Here is an 18,334-nt window from a genome sequence, read left to right as displayed (position 1 = left end):
CTTACTAACTGCCTACTCTACCCATGTTCTAAATTACTTACTTTATTTTTTCCCCAAAGAAAAGACATGAAGTAACTAACTCCCTTTCTCACCAAAAACATGATCAAACTTTGTGATAAAAATAAAAAAGGCACCCCTTCCATCTCTTTATGTAGTTGGTCTTACAGAAACTCATCCAGTTCATCCAGCCCTTGACCAATTGGATACACTCCAGTGTTGGTGCATCCGATATTGATCATCTGTTTGGCAGCTGCATTGGTCATCATTGATCTGAGAAAAGGCACAATACAACAGAACAACAAAACAAAAATAGCAATAGCCAATGCCATTATTATTCTCACTTTAGTAAATCATTTACCCCATAATTCAAATATTTTGTCAAACTAGTTCCCAATATGCTTATCTCCTTCATTTTCAGTGATTTCTTTCTTGTATTATTCAGTTTCTTCATTGCCTTGTTGAATGATCCATCAGGAGCTGTATTATTTGGAACATAAGTACAATAGTTAGCTTCATATACTGTACTTCACAAACATCTCTTTTCTTCTGTGAATAACCAATTTAATGTTTGTCTGATTTGCCATGTCCTTTTGTTTATGGGTCCCACACTGTTCTCCCAAGGTTCTCAGTGCATCTTCAGCGTGGTTAATGAGCTTCTGTTAATCACAATAAATGTAATTCATATTTTTTCATAAATTATACACACAAATATACTCAAATTCAGATTTGACTTCATCTCCATCCTTAAGTTCATTTGGTACTCCCCTTGGTTGACCATTCAAATCCATGTACACATCTTTTCTGACATTGTTTTTGGACACAAATGTTGCATTTGGCTAAAAAATAAAAAATATCAATCATTTATCAAAAAAAAATCATCAAATCATCTGTCAGTAACTTTGTCACTTCAAATCATCTGCCACTTCCCCCCTTGCGCAATGGTTAAAAACCATGCGCATCTAAGAGTTGCTGATCTAATCATGGGTCATCTTATATCTCATTTGTCCATCAATCTAAAGTTGAGGTGTTTTAGAGTTTGCCTCCTAATTGACTCATCAATATTTCTTTAATTATATATGCAATTTACCATCCTAAATATCAAGGTTCGAATACCACCAATACTAAATTAGTAGCAAAATTCTAATGGCATGATCTACTGAACATAGGCCATGTGGCATTCCCCATTTGACAGTGTCTAAATGTTTCCTATAATACAGTTTATCAGTATTAGTTACCATGTAGTTGTGTTAAACACCACAGTCATAAACCCCCAATGTTCCAATTATCTAATAAATCAAATAATCTGCTAAGTCTGGGACATATCGCAGTGTTAAAGGTTAAAGAACCGATTTCAATTTCTCAAAGCTAATTTGTCATTCATCTGTTAATTTAATCTTTTGTCTTAAGCCTTTTTTTCCTGTTAGTCATAAGCTGCTCTTTGAATTGACTTTAGATTTCACCATTATTTTGAATTAATGACCAACAATACAGTATTAACATCATGCAATCCCTGGTAATGACAGCCTTTGTGATATCATACATTTGTAATTTTGAAAATACTACTTTAGATCTAGCTCACAAACTTCACTATGAGCAAAGATGGAGTGACCAATGCCATAGCTTTATCATCCACATTTTTTCAAGTACATTATGTCCCTTTCCCCACGTAGAAAGCTCAGTATCATAAAGGCTCATCAGCTCTGTCCTAAAAGGCAAGTCTAAAATGTTTCTCTACATTGGACAACTTCATCAATGATCTAATTATGCATTTGCCCTTAGTTAGTTAATTCAATATCCCCTCACTAAGCTAAGTCCAGTCCCAGTTTTAGTTAATTGTTGAGTCAAGCAAACACTCAACCTCCCCTCCTTTTTTCTTTCTTTCTAAATTTTTATTGCTTACGGCTGGACTGATGTCTATTGAAAGAAAGCAGATAAAGAGTGTTAGCTTAACAGAATGCAGAGAACTGCTGTTAGACCGGAGAAAAATCAAAATATAATTAATATGGCCCATCAGTAAAATTTGAAGCGGTCTCTGTTGTGATAATTGGAAATGAATCACCTGTGCCTTCTTAGGAAAGGATGAAGTCCTTCTGCTTGAGTCAGCAATCAGCTGAACTGGTCGGGCTGCTGTTCGAGTGTTTCCCTCCTCATCCGATGCTTTTGCTCAGTCAGTCTGTGATGGCATTCAAGGGCCTGGTGTCATGGTCTGACAGTGGTTTGACTCTGGATGCTGTTGTCTCTCTGCCTCTCCTTAGTCTGACTTTTGATCAAGCTGCGGAGGAGACCATTTGTATGATAACAGCATGTTTTCTCAGTCATTACCGCATTGACTCTGTCTTTGTCCATATCAACCCCTCAGAAGTTTTCAGATTCCTCTTTCAGGGGGAGCGTAGGCCCATCAACCAATGCCTCTTCTCCTCTCTGCAGCCATGTCCTTGTTTTTCGCTTGTTGCACAGTCCAGTTGCTTTTAGTTAGTATGTCAAGGCAGCCATCCCAGAAGTCATCTGGGGTCATCTGGAGATTGAACACTCAGAGAACCGCATTAATCAAATTTATCCTTTATAAATTCTACAAAGTCTCATCTGGTTGATAACAGCAGTTTCCCTGTGCCATTTTAATAAAGCAAGTTCTTTGTTGCAGAAAACAGCAAGCACTTTTCTTCTTTGCAGAATGCAGAAAATAGCAGCATTTCCATCTGTCTGAGTAGCCTTATTTTTAGTCACATGTATACCATAGTATTTTAATAACTCTTATTATTGATACCTATTCTCTCAAACCTTTTAGGGTTAAATCAATGAGTCTCATTGTTGTAAAATCTGTATAACATGTCTGTTAAAAATGTTTGTTTAGCTTGGTCACTCAGTCTTGCTTATTCAACACAATGCCCAAATTTATTTTAATTAACACAATCCAAAAATCTTAGAATCTCTGCAATGGATCAAATTTCAAACTGTCTCCCAGGGATAACAAGATACAAGTTTCAGGTGCCTACATATGACATGCCAGTGTCAGTAATACAGTTGTAAAACCCACATCTAGCATCTCTATTTTTAAAAATTTTATTCCAATTATTTCTATAATCCTTTTTGTCAGTTATTTGGATTTCCTCAGGGAACTGCACAAACCACTTATACTAAGGAGAAAACTCCAATGTTTTTGGTGGCCACCAGTTTGTGCAATCCTCCAGATCAATCCCTGTCAGCAGGCCTGCTTATTAATTTAATTCCCTATGGACCGGTCAACTAACATTTATGCAATATTATTTTCTTTCAGGGTTACTTATCCATTTTTGTTGGAGTTTTCTTAGTAATTGTTCAGTTGGCCTACTTTTAATTCAAACTAGTTTAGCTTTTTTCTACAATCCTACATATGTACTTGTTTTCCATTTCTCTTAGTACTTCAGCAGTTTTTGAATACAGTTTTTGAGAGGTTTGTCTATGGCTTCCAATTTACTTTTTTTTAATGCTCGTTTCATCATTGTACCTAAATATTTTAAGCGGCATGCTCTACATACAAAGTGTCATGTGGAATTGAATTTGGAATTCAAAACTTAACTTTTTTTCACCTGCATTCCTGCTCCTTGTGGGCCTATTGTTATATTATAGAATTAACAGGATCTTCTGCCCCTTTTGTGTCATTTAGCCTCTTCTTTTCGAGTTCTCATTCCAAAATCAAAAATTTACCCTCACCGAACACCTCCAACTGTCCACAGTCAATCCATCATCCTAAGTGAAAAATCAGTGTTGGCTAAAAAAGTCTAAAACACAAAAGACTGACATTGTTCGCCTTTTGGACAGCAAGAAAGATAAAATTTTCACCACTGTTCAAAACACCCAACCAGACCGACAACACGGCCTGACAAACCAAACCTTTATGTTAGCTCAACATACTGACAAGAGACCACTACCACAACTGGCAAAACTCTAATTCAACTCACCGAAACTCAACCAGGCCAACCCAAAAAAAAACCCCCCAGAAATCCCTGTCTTGGAGAGTTCCCAAACATTGTGAATTGAATGAAATTCAGTTTTTGTCATACAGGGCTCATGGAGTTACTCTTATGTACTCATTTGATAATTGTTTTCTCTACATCTTTTCCCTAAATCTCCTAACCAATATACATTAGCTCACAATAATTTACTTAACTCTTTGGTGGTCTTGTGTTGTATTTTAACCTGCAATTTTGCAAGCTCTTTTCTCAGGGCCTACTTCCCTTTCTTTATTCATTTATCAGTCCTTTCTATGTCTCAATCTAACTCCGTTATATCAGACAGACTTTAATTAGATGTCTCTCTTTTCTTTAGGTTTTCTTTGTACGGCCTTGGTATCTCTTTTCTTGACTCCCTTGTGGCTTGATGCCTCCATTTCCCTTTCATCCTCATGTGTTCTATGTGCATCTGCTAACTTCTTCCTGTAACTTGATGTGCTTATCTCTCTTTCTTCTTTACCCTACATTTCAGCTTGTGATATCTGAATGATTTTAATAGGCTACTTCAAAAAGTTGTAAAAGGTCAAAGTTTTAGGCCAATGCACATAGCAGGGAAATAGACTGGGCACACGACTGTTACTTATATGTTAATAGCTTGACATTAAAATAGAGTTATTAAATCTCAGAAAACACAATAAACAGGTGATACGCAATAAACCTCAGAAAACAACCCATTGCGGTACTCGCGTCATCTGGCACCCCCCGAAAAGTATGCACAGAAAAGCCGCCTCTTGGACAGCGTGCAATGCCAACTCCTGTTCTCCCTCATGGCCCTCCACAGTCTAAGTCTAAATATCTGTCTTGCTGAGTATTCATATGAGCATAGTAGGTTATGTCATATTAGTTTTTAATGATATTCTAATATCGATCTAGCTTACTGCAGTGTGCAACAAGTGAACACTCTGCAGCAACTCAAATACATTTAATATGATAAACAGCGCTGTGTTACCTCATACGCTTCTTCATCTTATGACAAAAATACTACATACTGTGCCTTTAAGGGTCAAAGACATTTAGTCCACTTCAACAGAAATTTACAAAAGTGATTTAATATATCTAAAAACCACATTAAATGCAAGTGAAATGTCTACTTTTAAGGTTTCAGAAAAATAAAATGTCAAAATGTGGGTGAAATAATGTTCCATTGTCATTAAGTGTAACACTTATATTTATATAAAAATTTAAACAACATACTATAACCTGTACGTATTAAAATATATAAAAGAATAATCGAGCATACTAAATTTTATTGCATTTTAAATGAGTAAAACATTCTTGCTGGTAAATGGGCAAATCCTAGGATAGTGGCAATGTTTAAAATGTAAATTACAAGTAATTAGCATTTGGGGTAAAAGTAATTAGTCTTTAATATGGCATAAATAGATTTTTTGTTTTAAATATCCCTGACAAGATTGCTACACTGAATTACATTTGTGTGTTTTCTGTAAATCATGGTAAAAACTAATTTAATAATTTTTGCTCAGAAGAAACAAACAAATTAACCCTCTATGGTTTGCATTATAGCTCTAACTATGAATTAAACAGAGCCATTCTGATGTATTGGAAAACAACAACGACAATTCAAAGTTGTATTATACTTATTGTTTTGATGCTTGAAATCCCTTTTTCATCTTTGACCCCTAAATCAATATCGAATTGCATATTGCATTTTTTTTTTTCTTCAATATCGTATAGCCCTACCTCTTTCTTCTACTCTTCCTGTTATGTCAGACATCTTTTTCTCCAAAGGGCCATAAGGTAGTTCATGGGGAGGCGATCTTTCAGCTTCCTTTTCCTTTTTGTCATTATATCTCCATTTGACTTATCTCCCTAATTTTAATGATTTCTTTTTTATCAATGATTTAGCTTTTCTGTACATAACCACGTCAAATGTTTTCTTAGCTTGCCTTATGTTTCTAAGCTTTTTGTCCTTTTTCCCTATTTTCTGGAGGTTATCCTATAGTAATCTCTGTGTAACTGAGCTTGCATCTATACCTTGGCATCTCTAGGTATTGATGCTATTATAATCTAAATTATGACTATATGTTTCACACTTTTTTAGTAGGCTATATGCCTCTATAATCCCAGCTTACATCTATTCTTAACTAGTTATCACCACAATGATGAGACAATATTTAAATATTTGATTAGTCTTTCTTAGGTATTTTAAACAGGCAGTTCCTCTATTCCACTGGTGGGAATAATGTTCAATAATCAAAATGTTGTTCAAAGTCTATGTTGGAATTTGTTCCCCATTTTCTGGTTCATAAAATAGTCACAACCAGAAAGGGTGAACTTTTTCTCTGTCTTCCTCCCTGTACACACACACTTCTCTCCTCTCACAGCCCCGCCTTTACTGCACTCTCAGTTTTCTCCTCCCTCTGTCAGAGGCAACCCCGCCTTTAGCTCACTCACCTTCCTCCTCTCTCTGTCAGAGGTAGCTCCACCTTTAGCTTCACTCTAGTTTCCTCCTCTCTCTGTCAGAGGCAGCCTCCCCTATCTTCACTCTCTAGTTTTTACAATGCAGGCTCAATCACACACTTTTTAAAACAATCACACACCCGGGTTTTCACTCACGCAGCACACTTTGAAAATTACTGTACACCAGTTTTTGCAAAAAATGGAGAAACTGAGTTTTCTCTATGAACTTTTGCTTACTTGTTTTGACTTATTAAGGGCTGTGTTTCCGTCTGGATCGCAGCGCTTACAGTCTGGAAAGTGTCCAGATAAACGACAGAGCCAGTTTCTGGGAATGTTTGTAGTTTTTTCAACAGTTCTTTTATAATATTTTACATTCCCTTTTATTATGTTGGATTTCAGTGTCCATTAAAAACTCGGTTTTCCATTTCACAAAATCAACAGGAATATTCATATATATTTTTAAACAACATTCTCATACGCTTTTGCAAACTTTACACCAAGCAATAAAAATTTATAATACATCAATTTTTGCTAAAATGGAAAAACAGTTTTCTCTGTTACCTTTTCCATTATTGTTTTGACTTATCAAGGGCTGTGTTTGGTCAGTGTCCAACCATACGACAGAGCCAATTTCTGGGAATGTTCTTAGTTTTTTCAACAGTTCTTTTAACAATATTTTACATTCCCTTTATTATGTTGGATTTCAGTATCCATTAAAAAACCTGCCTTTTCCATTTCACAAAATCAACAGGGATATTCACATATGCTTCCGAACACACTCTCATACACTTTTGCCAACTTTACACCAAGCAATAAAAATGTATTATAGACCAATTTTTGCTAAAATGGAAAAACAGTTTTCTCTGTTAACTTTTCCGTTATTGTTTTGACTTATCAAAGGCTGTGTTTCCCTATCTGGATCACAGCAGTCTGGAAAGTGTCCATATTAATGAAAAAAGCCAATTTGTGGGAATGTTTTTAGTTCCTTCATCAATTCTTATACAATTATTTTACATTTTTTATCCCATTTATTATTGGAATTTTAGTGTCCATTAACCATCTTGTTTTTCCATTTCACAAAACCTGCAGGATTATTTCACATATGCTTCCAAACAATACTTCTCACTTTTACACTTTTATCAACTTTACATCAAAGCAATAAAAAGCAGTTAGAAACAAACCCAAGCAATTCTATTTCACTTTCTACCTAATTCTGCAATTATACACAATATTATATATCTCAGTCACTTTTTTATCAAATTCGCCCTCCCTTCTCAAGGCCTTTTTTATTTACAACTAACAGTTCCCATCTATCCTGGCAGTCAGCTCGGAGCCCCCGCTCAGCGCCGGGTCCTCCCATCCGCTCTGGCTATCACACAGACAATCATGATCACACAATTTCAGCGCTTTTCACCACATACAGACGTATTTCACATACAGACATATAACATTTATGTGCCCCACTCAGGCAGACAAAAACAAAAACACACTTCTTGCGTGTAAATAAATATTTTATGCCCCACACAGGCAATTTTATGTAAGCCCCACTCAGGCAGACATGTAAGCCCCACACAGGCTGAGCCCCACGCAGGCTGATTCTATGCCCCACACAGGCAATTTTATGTAAGCCCCACACAGGCAGACATTTGAGCCCCACACAGGCTGAGCCCCACACAGGCTGATTTATGCCCCACACAGGCAATTTTATGTAAGCCCCACACAGGCAGACATTTGAGCCCCACACAGGCTGATTTATGCCCCACACAGGCAATTTTATGTAAGCCCCACACAGGCAGACATTTGAGCCCCACACAGGCTGATTTATGCCCCACACAGGCAATTTTATGTAAGCCCCACACAGGCAGACATTTGAGCCCCACACAGGCTGATTTATGCCCCACACAGGCAATTTTATGTAAGCCCCACACAGGCAGACATTTGAGCCCCACACAGGCTGATTTATGCCCCACACAGGCAATTTTATGTAAGCCCCACTCAGGCAGACATGTAAGCCCCACACAGGCTGAGCCCCACACAGGCTGATTTATGCCCCACACAGGCAATTTTATGTAAGCCCCACACAGACAGACATTTGAGCCCCACACAGGCAATTTTATGTAAGCCCCACACAGGCAGACATGTAAGCCCCACACAGGCTGAGCCCCACACAGGCTGATTTATGCCCCACACAGGCAGACATGTAAGCCCCACACAGGCTGAGCCCCACACAGGCTGATTTATGCCCACACAGGCAATTTTATGTAAGCCCCACACAGGCAGACATTTGAGCCCCACACAGGCTGAGCCCCACACAGGCTAACAAAAAACGCACTTCTTGCATATAAAGACAAACAACACTTAGACACACGCATGCGCTACCCCTGGGACCTGGAAGTTACTTCTCTTTTTCATTTTAATCAAGTTCATTAATTATTTTATTTTTAAGTCATTTTAATTTAAATTTTTATTCATTTCTTTTTAAATTTCAATTTAAATTTTATTCATTTCAATTTTAAATTTGGATTCGTTTTGGTGAAGTCTTAGGCAGTCACCACGCAGGCATTAGCTCACACAGGGGCCACACAAAACAAATATAAGCAAAATTGCTTACCTTATTTGTATAGCGCCTTTGTTTTGTGAAGCCTCATGCCAGCACGCCTAACCGCAGTTCCACCCCGACCTCTTCCTGGCTCCTGGCTCAAGGCCTCTCCAATTATGTCGTGGCAAGATTCGATGTCTCTTTGTCCCGTCAGATCTGGTCTCGAAGAAAAACTCACAGAGTCGAAGTTCCAGGTCTCAGAAAAACTCACAGAATCGAAGTTCCAGGTCTCAGAGGTATTTAACTTTATTGTCAAGCAACAAAGTGAGATGCCAGCTCCGCATCTCAGGCTCCCTTAGCTGGGGCACAGTTTTATACATTTTTCTTAATCTCTTAAAAACACACCAAATTAATATCATTGGCTTTTTCTTATCTCTTAAAATACACCAAAGTAATATCATTGGCTGGTAATATTCACCCTAACAGTTATTTTCCATGATATCATCTACGGGGGCTCTTCTCCCACACCTCCTTCCCATGTACTCCCCGACCTTTCTGCCATAGTAATTGCAGGTGTTTCTTATGTAAGAGAATTTTCTTAGTAAGGGTGACCAGCTTCCAGTTACTGTACATCTTTTGACTTCATTTCTCATGGCCGTCTGCCAATTGATGGTCAACCCTTTTCCCATTGGCCAAATGAAACATTGTATCAAAACAGTCGACACTCCCCAGAGGCAAGAAGCCTTCACGTGACACCCTTAAATGATGGTCTTGTTCATTTTGTAGCCACCTGTTGTCTGGTGGAAAATTACCAACAAAATATGCTCAAGTAAACTTGTCTGACCCTTACAGTTACAAAGGCCAAGAGGGCCTCACAACACTTCTAGCTTTTATAGTAAGCAACCAAATTCTACAATTGTTTTCTATTGGATGGATAAAATACTCCATCAGTACATGTAAGTGTACTTTGTCTGTACAACTGAACAACATGTTTTTTTAATATATCCCTTTGTGTAAAATGTAATCATAATATAACAATTTGCAAGTTGTTGACCAAAGTCTTGTGAATGAATGGTTGATGTAATGTCAACCTCCTCAATTCTTTCTCCTAATGAATCTTATTGAGATAAAATGCAACAGATATACTAGGTGATATAATTTGTGCATATTATTAATTAGAAAAGTTTAATATAACTGATCTTAATACAGATTGTGACTCAAAGAATGGCTGAAGCAGAAACAGTTTCTGCAACAAATGGGACAAACTTCCAGTTCCGCTATTCAGATGGAAGTTACCGCAGGAGGATTTTTCATCTGGATAGCCCTATCCAGGTGCGTGGAAGATCCAAGATACAGTATTATTGTATACCTACCTGCTATTAGCTTCACACATGCAAAGCAGTAAATCTTACAATGTCATTAAAGGTCCTATACACTTGCAAAGTTTATATGAAAGTTAAATGTATGTCTTACTCAGCAATAGTATTAGTATTTTACTCTAGATATATGTTTTGCAGTGATGGGAAACAGTCATGTTTTCCTATCCTTCCTGTCATTTCCTATCATACCAAAACCATCATTAACAATGGGAAAAAAGATACACAGAGGCACACACAACCATGAAACAGTTTCATGGTTTATTTTAAATATATATTTTATATGGTATATTCATGTTTTATTTTTTTTATTTTTTTTGTTTTGGGGATGTATATTTCATTTATTTTAATGATAATTTGTATCTTTCATGTAGACTTGAAATCATGTTACTGTACATATTTGCACATTGCAAATTCGTACATATTCTATTAATTACCCAACAAAATCTTAATATTTAGAATTTACACCACACATTAGAATCACAATAATAAAAATCGCCATTGGCAAGTATGCTTTCACAATGACTTTTTCTTGGTATTGAAGCTTCCAATGTACAAATACAGCAAAAATACATGTATATGTATAGGTATTTAACTGTTCAAAACAGAAATGGTCTGCAGGAAGAAACTGTCCCAGTGCCTAGATGTTCTAGTGCCCAGTGATCTCAATTGCCATTCATTACAAAGTAACTGTCCTGTTCATTTTAAAGCACTTAATGAATACAAGCAGTACAAAGAAACTTAATTTCAGATGTATTCTGGCCACGTGGGAAAGTACTAGCAGGGGTTCAATTATGTTGATGTACAGATGGTATTAGTGTTACACTTAATTTAATATGTGAACTGCTGTAGTAAGCCACAAGAAATAACACCAATTCTTATTGTAGGGCCAGAGATAGGTAGTGTCATGATCACCGTCTGTTCCTGTCAGTTCCCGGACTACATCTCCCATCATCGTCTCTGCCACTCACCTGCACACACTTTACACTAATCACTAATCACAACACCCAGCTGCAGCTCATTACCAGGACTATAAAAGACTCTTACACACATCACCTCATTGCTAGGTCTTGTTTTCCCAGTGTAACATTTCCAAGCGTTTGTCCTGTTTATCCTGTCTGTTCCGGTTCCGGTTCCGGTTCCGGTTCCGGTTCCTGTTCCGGTTCCTGTTCCTGTTTCTGATCCCTGTCTGGTTCTACTGTTCGGTGATTGATAGTTGCCTGCCTTTTGACCACTGCCTGTTCTCTGACTACATTCCTGCCTGTCTCTGATGTTCCTGTTTGCCCCGTTTGACCATGCCTGTATGACCACGCTCAACATTTAATAAAGCTTTGCATATGGATCTCACTCTGAGTCCCGCCTTCGTTACAGGTAGTTACTCTTAAATAGTTCACCCCAAAATATAAATGTTGTCATTATTTACTCAACTACAAGTTGGTCCAGACCTGTATGTGTTTCATTATTCTGTTAAACACAGGAAAACATATTTTGATAAGTTGAGACACTTTTTCAATATTGTTTCAAATAAAAATGGTTTCACCAAATGATATTTCATGCCGTTCTACCCAATTTTGCAGTATTTTAAGTATTACAATTTAAAAGTGAAAATACTTCCATTTATAGTATATTCGATGAAAGGCTTCAACTGCAGAGCACCTGTAAGTGGCCATAGTCTAGTCAGGAAGATGAATCGCATTACATCGCAGAGTGTCTTTTTTAAAAATAAAATTAAATGTATTTTACATCAGATTACTATAATGTAATTTTGCACTTCAATCACCCAAATCCCCTTTGGCTGCAGATAAAACCATGTGGTAACAAAAAAATTTGTAAGTTTGTTGTTTTTGTTTGTTTGTTTTTTGTTTTTTCCTTTCCTTTCATAGGTACATTTGTATTTGACAACGGTATAATATTTATATGCTTGGCTATGTTTTTCTTTGTTTACAGAGCCTCATTTCTTTTGCTGGGGCTGTACCCAATGCCACAGAGGATTTCATATTAACATCTATAAATCCAGCTTTGCACCTGCACAGTCAGCAGACTGGAACCTTGAGAGAGTGTGGGTTGTTGGAGACAACAACCTTATTTATTCACTGGAGACCAGCTGATCAGGTTATTTAAATTAAGTTTATTTTAACATCTGGAAATATTGAAATCAAAATTTGATAACAAAAGTGATATCAAAACATTAATAAAATTAAAGAATAAAAAGAAAATGTAATTAAATTAAATCAAAATGTAGAAATAAATTACTAACATTGGGGAAAAAAGAATGGTAGCCATGATTCAAAGGTTTCCACCACAGGCTTCCCTAGGGTTTTCTCCACCGCGGTCTCCACAGGCTTTACCGGGGTCTTCTCCACCACAGACCTCCCCAGGGTTGTCTCCACCACGGTCTCCACAGGCTTCCCCAGTGTTTTCTCCAGGGTCAACACCACAAGTTTCTGCAGAGTCTCTACCACAATTTTCCCCTGGGTCCCCTCCAGGGAGTCCACCAGGCAGTCCTTTGACGTTAGAGTCTGACCTGAGGGTGGTACTCCGCACTCTCCAGGAAAGAGTTAATTTTGAGGAACTGCCACCCACAGCTAATAGAATAAATGTTGTAAGGGGAGACGTCCTCGAATGTGCATTCAGGGCGTTCAGAAGAAGGCAGTTTGACCCAAAATTAAAACTGGACATAGTCTTTGTAGACACGTGTGGCCAGGGAGAAGGAGCTGTAGACGGTGGGGGACCCACCAGAGAATTTTTGACCCTTCTCATGAAAGAACTAATGAACTCACGTTTTTTTGTGGGCCCTGTGTGGAGGAAAAACCTTGGACTGGATTCTATAGGTATGTACATGACAGTACAGCATATATATCTTATTAACAACCAATATAATTGTGTGTGTGTGTGTATGTATTTATGTATTATTATTATATATATATATATATATCAATTTATGTATTTATAAAAAAGCCTTTATTTAGTTATGGTAAAAACCTCAAAGTTTGTCTAAAGTTTATTTAGAATTAGCATTTTTTTTTAATGCTCCTATGTATAGGTTTCTACCTAAGTACTGGTACTTCTGAATGGGCTGAGGCTGGGAATGGGCAGGAACCTTTAGGTCTTGATATGGACATAGCAAAAAATGCAATATCCATATGTACCATAACACAAAGTTGCATGGAGACAGAAAGGACTGATCACCTTGCAGTGCCAAGCTACATACATGTGACCATATATGCCCCCAGAATTGTTTGAGAACTTGAGAATGTTCCTTTAAACCAAGAAATGGCTAATCTGTTGCAGTACATGAGAACAAACTGCATTGTAGTTTGATATAGAGCCAAATATCATTTTTTTTACAACTAACCAGTTAAAGCCAAACTATAAATAAAACAACTGCAGCTTCCACTCCAGTCTAGAAATGGAATATTACCTTCTAAACATATAATCATACAGAATTGCAAATGTTTTTTATATTTTCAGGACTCAGCAGGGGCAACTACAGAGTTGTTGGGACCATATTGTCTGTCTGCCTGGTGCATGGAGGGATAGGCCCCCATGTTTTTTCACACAGGCTTCTTTGCCAGTTGACGGGGGAGCCAAGACCACCTGTTGATATTATGGAGGTGGATGACGAAGAACTAAAACAACAGTTTCTGAAGGCCAGTTGCAAATTAAAGCAATTACATTTAAGACATTTCCATTATTTTTAATCAGGTTTACCATTTTGAGTTTTGACACCATAAACCAAATTTAACATGTTAATATCACTGGTATCTTGTATATGTGATTTGAATATAGGTGCAAAGAATGTAATGAGTAGACCTGATATTTTTACTTTTTTTTTCTATGATCTTTTATGTAGATACATTCAGTTTTTTTTCCTGTCAGGCTCTGGAGGATTGACTAGCACTATAACATTTGTATTTAATATTGCTAGTAGCTGTTAATAATTAACAGTTAATATTCTTATATAATCCATGTGTTTTGCCTCCGCAGTATGTCTGAGATAAAAAATAAATACTTCAATGTCATCAATGATGATGCACACTCATACTTGCCAGATGACATCATTGAAATATTTATTTTTTATCTCAGACATACTGCGGAGGCAAAACACATGGATCATATAAGAATATTAACTGTTAATTATTAACAGCTATTAGCAATATTAAATAAAAAAAATTATAGTGCTAGTCAATCCTCCAGAGCCTGACAGGAAAAAAATTTTATAGAAAAAAGGTAAAACTGTCAGGTCCACTCATTACTTGCTTTGCACCTATATTCAAGTAACATTTACAAGATACCAGTTATATTTCATATTGAAATCTACTAACAGAACATGTACTTATAACATGAACAGTAAAGATAATTGTTGTGTTTATTGTAGATACAACAAGCAAAAACAGTGGAGGAAACAAGGGATGCTGTAGAAGAGGCAGCCTCCAATCTGGCACTCTTAGGGTCCTTGACTGTCGTCCGGTCACTAAGTGACCGTGATGACATTTTGGACTCCTCTTTACAGTATTATCTAGAGGGTAGACTAGAAGCACCTTTGAGACAGTAAGTGTTTTTATTGTGACAGTTGTTTCCTGTACATAAACATTTGTGCAAGTAAATGCCCTGACTGCTGCTTTATCCCTTTAACTGTCACCCCCATTTTTAAAAATAGACATGAAAATGCACTATCCAAACTTAAATTATAATTATATAATGAATTATAAGTTTTCATTATAATATGATTATGATGTTCCATTTCTTGGATATGCAGTGTCTCATTTTATGGCTTTTAAAGGGTTAATTTAGATGTTTTACATTTTCAGTTGAAATATACTTTATAATGATTTGTAAAATATGATTTAAAAAAAAAAGGCAACAAAGAAACACTTTTTGTGACAAAGCTTAGAACTCATTTTATGATGTAAATTTTTGAGGTGCATTCTTGTCATAAATTCATCTATTGCAGTGGTAAAATATCAACTAACGAGTCTTAGACATATCCAATGATATATATAGTTTGTCATGATTACATTAGGATTTATTTGGAATATAATGAAGTAAACATAGGCATGGGTGACAGTTAAGAGGTAAAAGGGATAGTTCATCCAAAAATGAAAATTCTGTCACTAATTATATCCCTTTGTGTTGCTCCAGACCCTTAAGACCTTAAGATATTTTTGATGAGTTCTGACAGCACCATAGACAGCAAGGTTACTACCATGATCAAGGTCCAGAAACATAGCAAGGAGATCAGTAAAATAATCCATGTGACATCAGGGGTTCAAGTGTAATGTTATGAAGGTTCGGGAATACTTTTTTTACGCAAAAAATTGGTGTACTCTGCATCACCCTGGTGTCATTTTGTAGAATATTTTTGTAGCGTATGCCATTCTGTGTCAGCTTCAACACACAAATATGCTTTCTATGTGGTATGTATGCTTTGATTTGAAAGAAAGCAATGTAACATGTGATGCAGCTGACACAGGAGAGCATACGTTGCTTCGTAACATTACAGTTGAACCCCTGATGTCACATGGATTATTTTACCGATCTCCTTGCTATGTTTCTGGACCTTGATCGTGGTAGTAACCTTGCTGTCTGAGAGCTGTCAGAATTCATTTCATGTGGCAAATACATATGAAAATGTTATTTTTTTACAAACAGGTAGTAAAGTAACTATTCATTGGACTTTATGTAATGTCTTCACTAGATTGCAGGAGGGCTTGGACACATTGGGGGTGCTACAGGCACTCCAACGTGACAGCGCCCTATGGAACTTGTTTATTGGAGATCCCCCTGCCCCGTTGACTGCAAAAACATTAACTGACCTCTTTAAGGTCAGATATTCGGAAAGAGGCACCTCTCGGCGGTTGCAGGAGGAACGTGCAGTTGGCCAGTGGAGAGACTGGTTGATTGACCTAGAGGGTATACACAGTTTGTTAAGTACAATTGGACAATGCAAAGAACAAACACTGTTACATAGTAATGTTACAAATTAACACACTGTCTATAAGTACTTACATCAACACTGACACGTGGGTGTATATACTGAACAACATAATAGTTCTCACAAATTCATTATGATTTGCCACATTCTGGACTGTTGTGTGCCTGTTGTCACAGTATAGATTATTCTTTTGGCTTCCTTTTGTAATGAACAACCTAAAGAATATATGAATACTTTCTAAAAGAGGTGAATATGTATTGCCTCATTATTCTATTCAGTTACGATTCAGAGGGTAACAATTTGATTGCATCATTTTAACCAATTATTTTGTCAAACAAAATTATTTCTTTATATTGATAATCACAATCTAGCTTTTTGTTATTGTGTTGTTCATAAAAATGACAAACATTACAATTATAAGAAACAAATTAAATCAACAGTGCTTTTTTACAATTAAAGGGATAGTTCACCCAAAAATTAAATGTGATGTTTATCTGCTTACCTCCAGGGCATCCAAGATGTAGGTGACTTTGTTTCTTCAGTCGAACACAAATGATGATTTTTAACTCCAACCGTTGGAATTCCCACTGACACGCATTATACGGCAGACAGACGGCAATGGTTGGAGTTAAAAATCATCATTTGTGTTCTACTGAAGAAACAAAGTCACCTACATCTTGGATGCCCTGGGGGTAAGCAGATAAACATCACATTTTCATTTCTGGGTGAACTATCCTTTTAAGTTCATTGTACAATTAGTTTAAATATTCAGATCTAGACAGAAGCATTCAAATAACAAAAATAGAAATTGAATACATTTAAAACAGTCACTACTTGCTCTTTAGTGTTTTATTCCAAAACAACTTGTTATTGTAGCTGAAAAATGGTCACTTCGAAAGTAATAATTCTATCTTTTATGTTATTTGATAAACATTAATGACAGACCACAGCTTGTTATGACCATATACAGAGATTTAATGTAATGTTACACATCAAATGTTTTTCCTTAAATGTTTACACAATACATAACCAACTATGTTTGCGTTGATAGATAGGATTTTTTAAATACTGTAATTTTGTGTGTATTGACCACTCAAGTGCAGATATAAATTACAAAAGAGAAGAAAAGGCCTGCATAGCTTTCATTTATGCAGACTTTACATATTTAAATTTCTTAATTCCCCCTTCCTTTTATATTTCAGGTGGAGATGCTGTGGTGACAGTAGAGGACACAGAGGTCAAAGTAACATTTGAAAGTGTTTTAATGTTTGCCACAGGAACAGACAGGATCCCAGCACTGGGATTCGATCCAGAACCCACGCTCGAATTCCTACACGTTCCAGTAAATGGATCTCCACAAATGTATCCAGTGGCTAACACATGTGGATTAGTCCTGAGGCTTCCACTGCATGCGTCCTATGAATCATTTAATGAAAGTATGACTTTAGGCATTGTACAGTCACCGCATTTTGGACTAGCTTAAATTCAGTCCTCACATTTTGGACTTGGCAGTATTATTTATGTTGATTACTTTTTCTTTTTTCATTCTTGATTTTGTATTTTTGTTGAAATAATAATTTTGTGTTATAAAAAAAATGTTTAACAACATTATGTGTCTGTTTTGCTTTTTTTCATGTCTAAATAGTAAATGTTTGTAACCCACAATAAAAAAAAAAAAAACAAATAATAAATGATAATAAATATAACAAAAATAATACTTCAGTTTACAAATAAATTATTGTAAAATTAATTTATATAAATTAATTTATTAGCTCACTTCAAATGAGAACAGTGAATTTAACACATAAATATGTACAGCTGAGCTGTACAGTACGTATTAATGTTTAAGAGTTCACAATTTCTCTGCAATGAACCATTGTATTTATTTTAAGAAAACAAAATATTTTTAAGGGACATAGAAAAGTCTTACATAAGTCTCCTTTAAATTTTTATTTTCCAGAGAATAAAGAAAAAATACGTGTTTGGGACAACATGCATCTCGATCTCTTTAACCTTCTGGTACTGTTCAGTTCAACAATTGAGTTTGTGGCAGAACCATTTACAGTCCTTGTAT

General features: G+C 36.3%; 1 protein-coding gene across 1 annotated transcript; it reads left to right on the top strand.

Annotated features, from left to right (window-relative positions):
- The first annotated feature begins 12,606 nt into the window (after positions 1 to 12,606).
- On the top strand, positions 12,607 to 14,914 carry LOC125261320 (E3 ubiquitin-protein ligase Smurf1-like). The gene is made up of 2 exons (XM_048179891.1): positions 12,607 to 13,156; positions 14,704 to 14,914. Exons 1-2 carry the CDS (start codon positions 12,607 to 12,609, stop codon positions 14,805 to 14,807), a joined length of 654 nt encoding a protein of 217 aa, XP_048035848.1. The 3' UTR covers positions 14,808 to 14,914.
- Positions 14,915 to 18,334: the final 3,420 nt, after the last annotated feature.

The sequence above is a fragment of the Megalobrama amblycephala genome, unplaced genomic scaffold, assembly GCF_018812025.1.
Source record: "Megalobrama amblycephala isolate DHTTF-2021 unplaced genomic scaffold, ASM1881202v1 scaffold391, whole genome shotgun sequence".
In the NCBI taxonomy this organism is placed as follows: domain Eukaryota; kingdom Metazoa; phylum Chordata; class Actinopteri; order Cypriniformes; family Xenocyprididae; genus Megalobrama; species Megalobrama amblycephala.
This window is presented reverse-complemented; position numbering and strand designations above follow the sequence as displayed.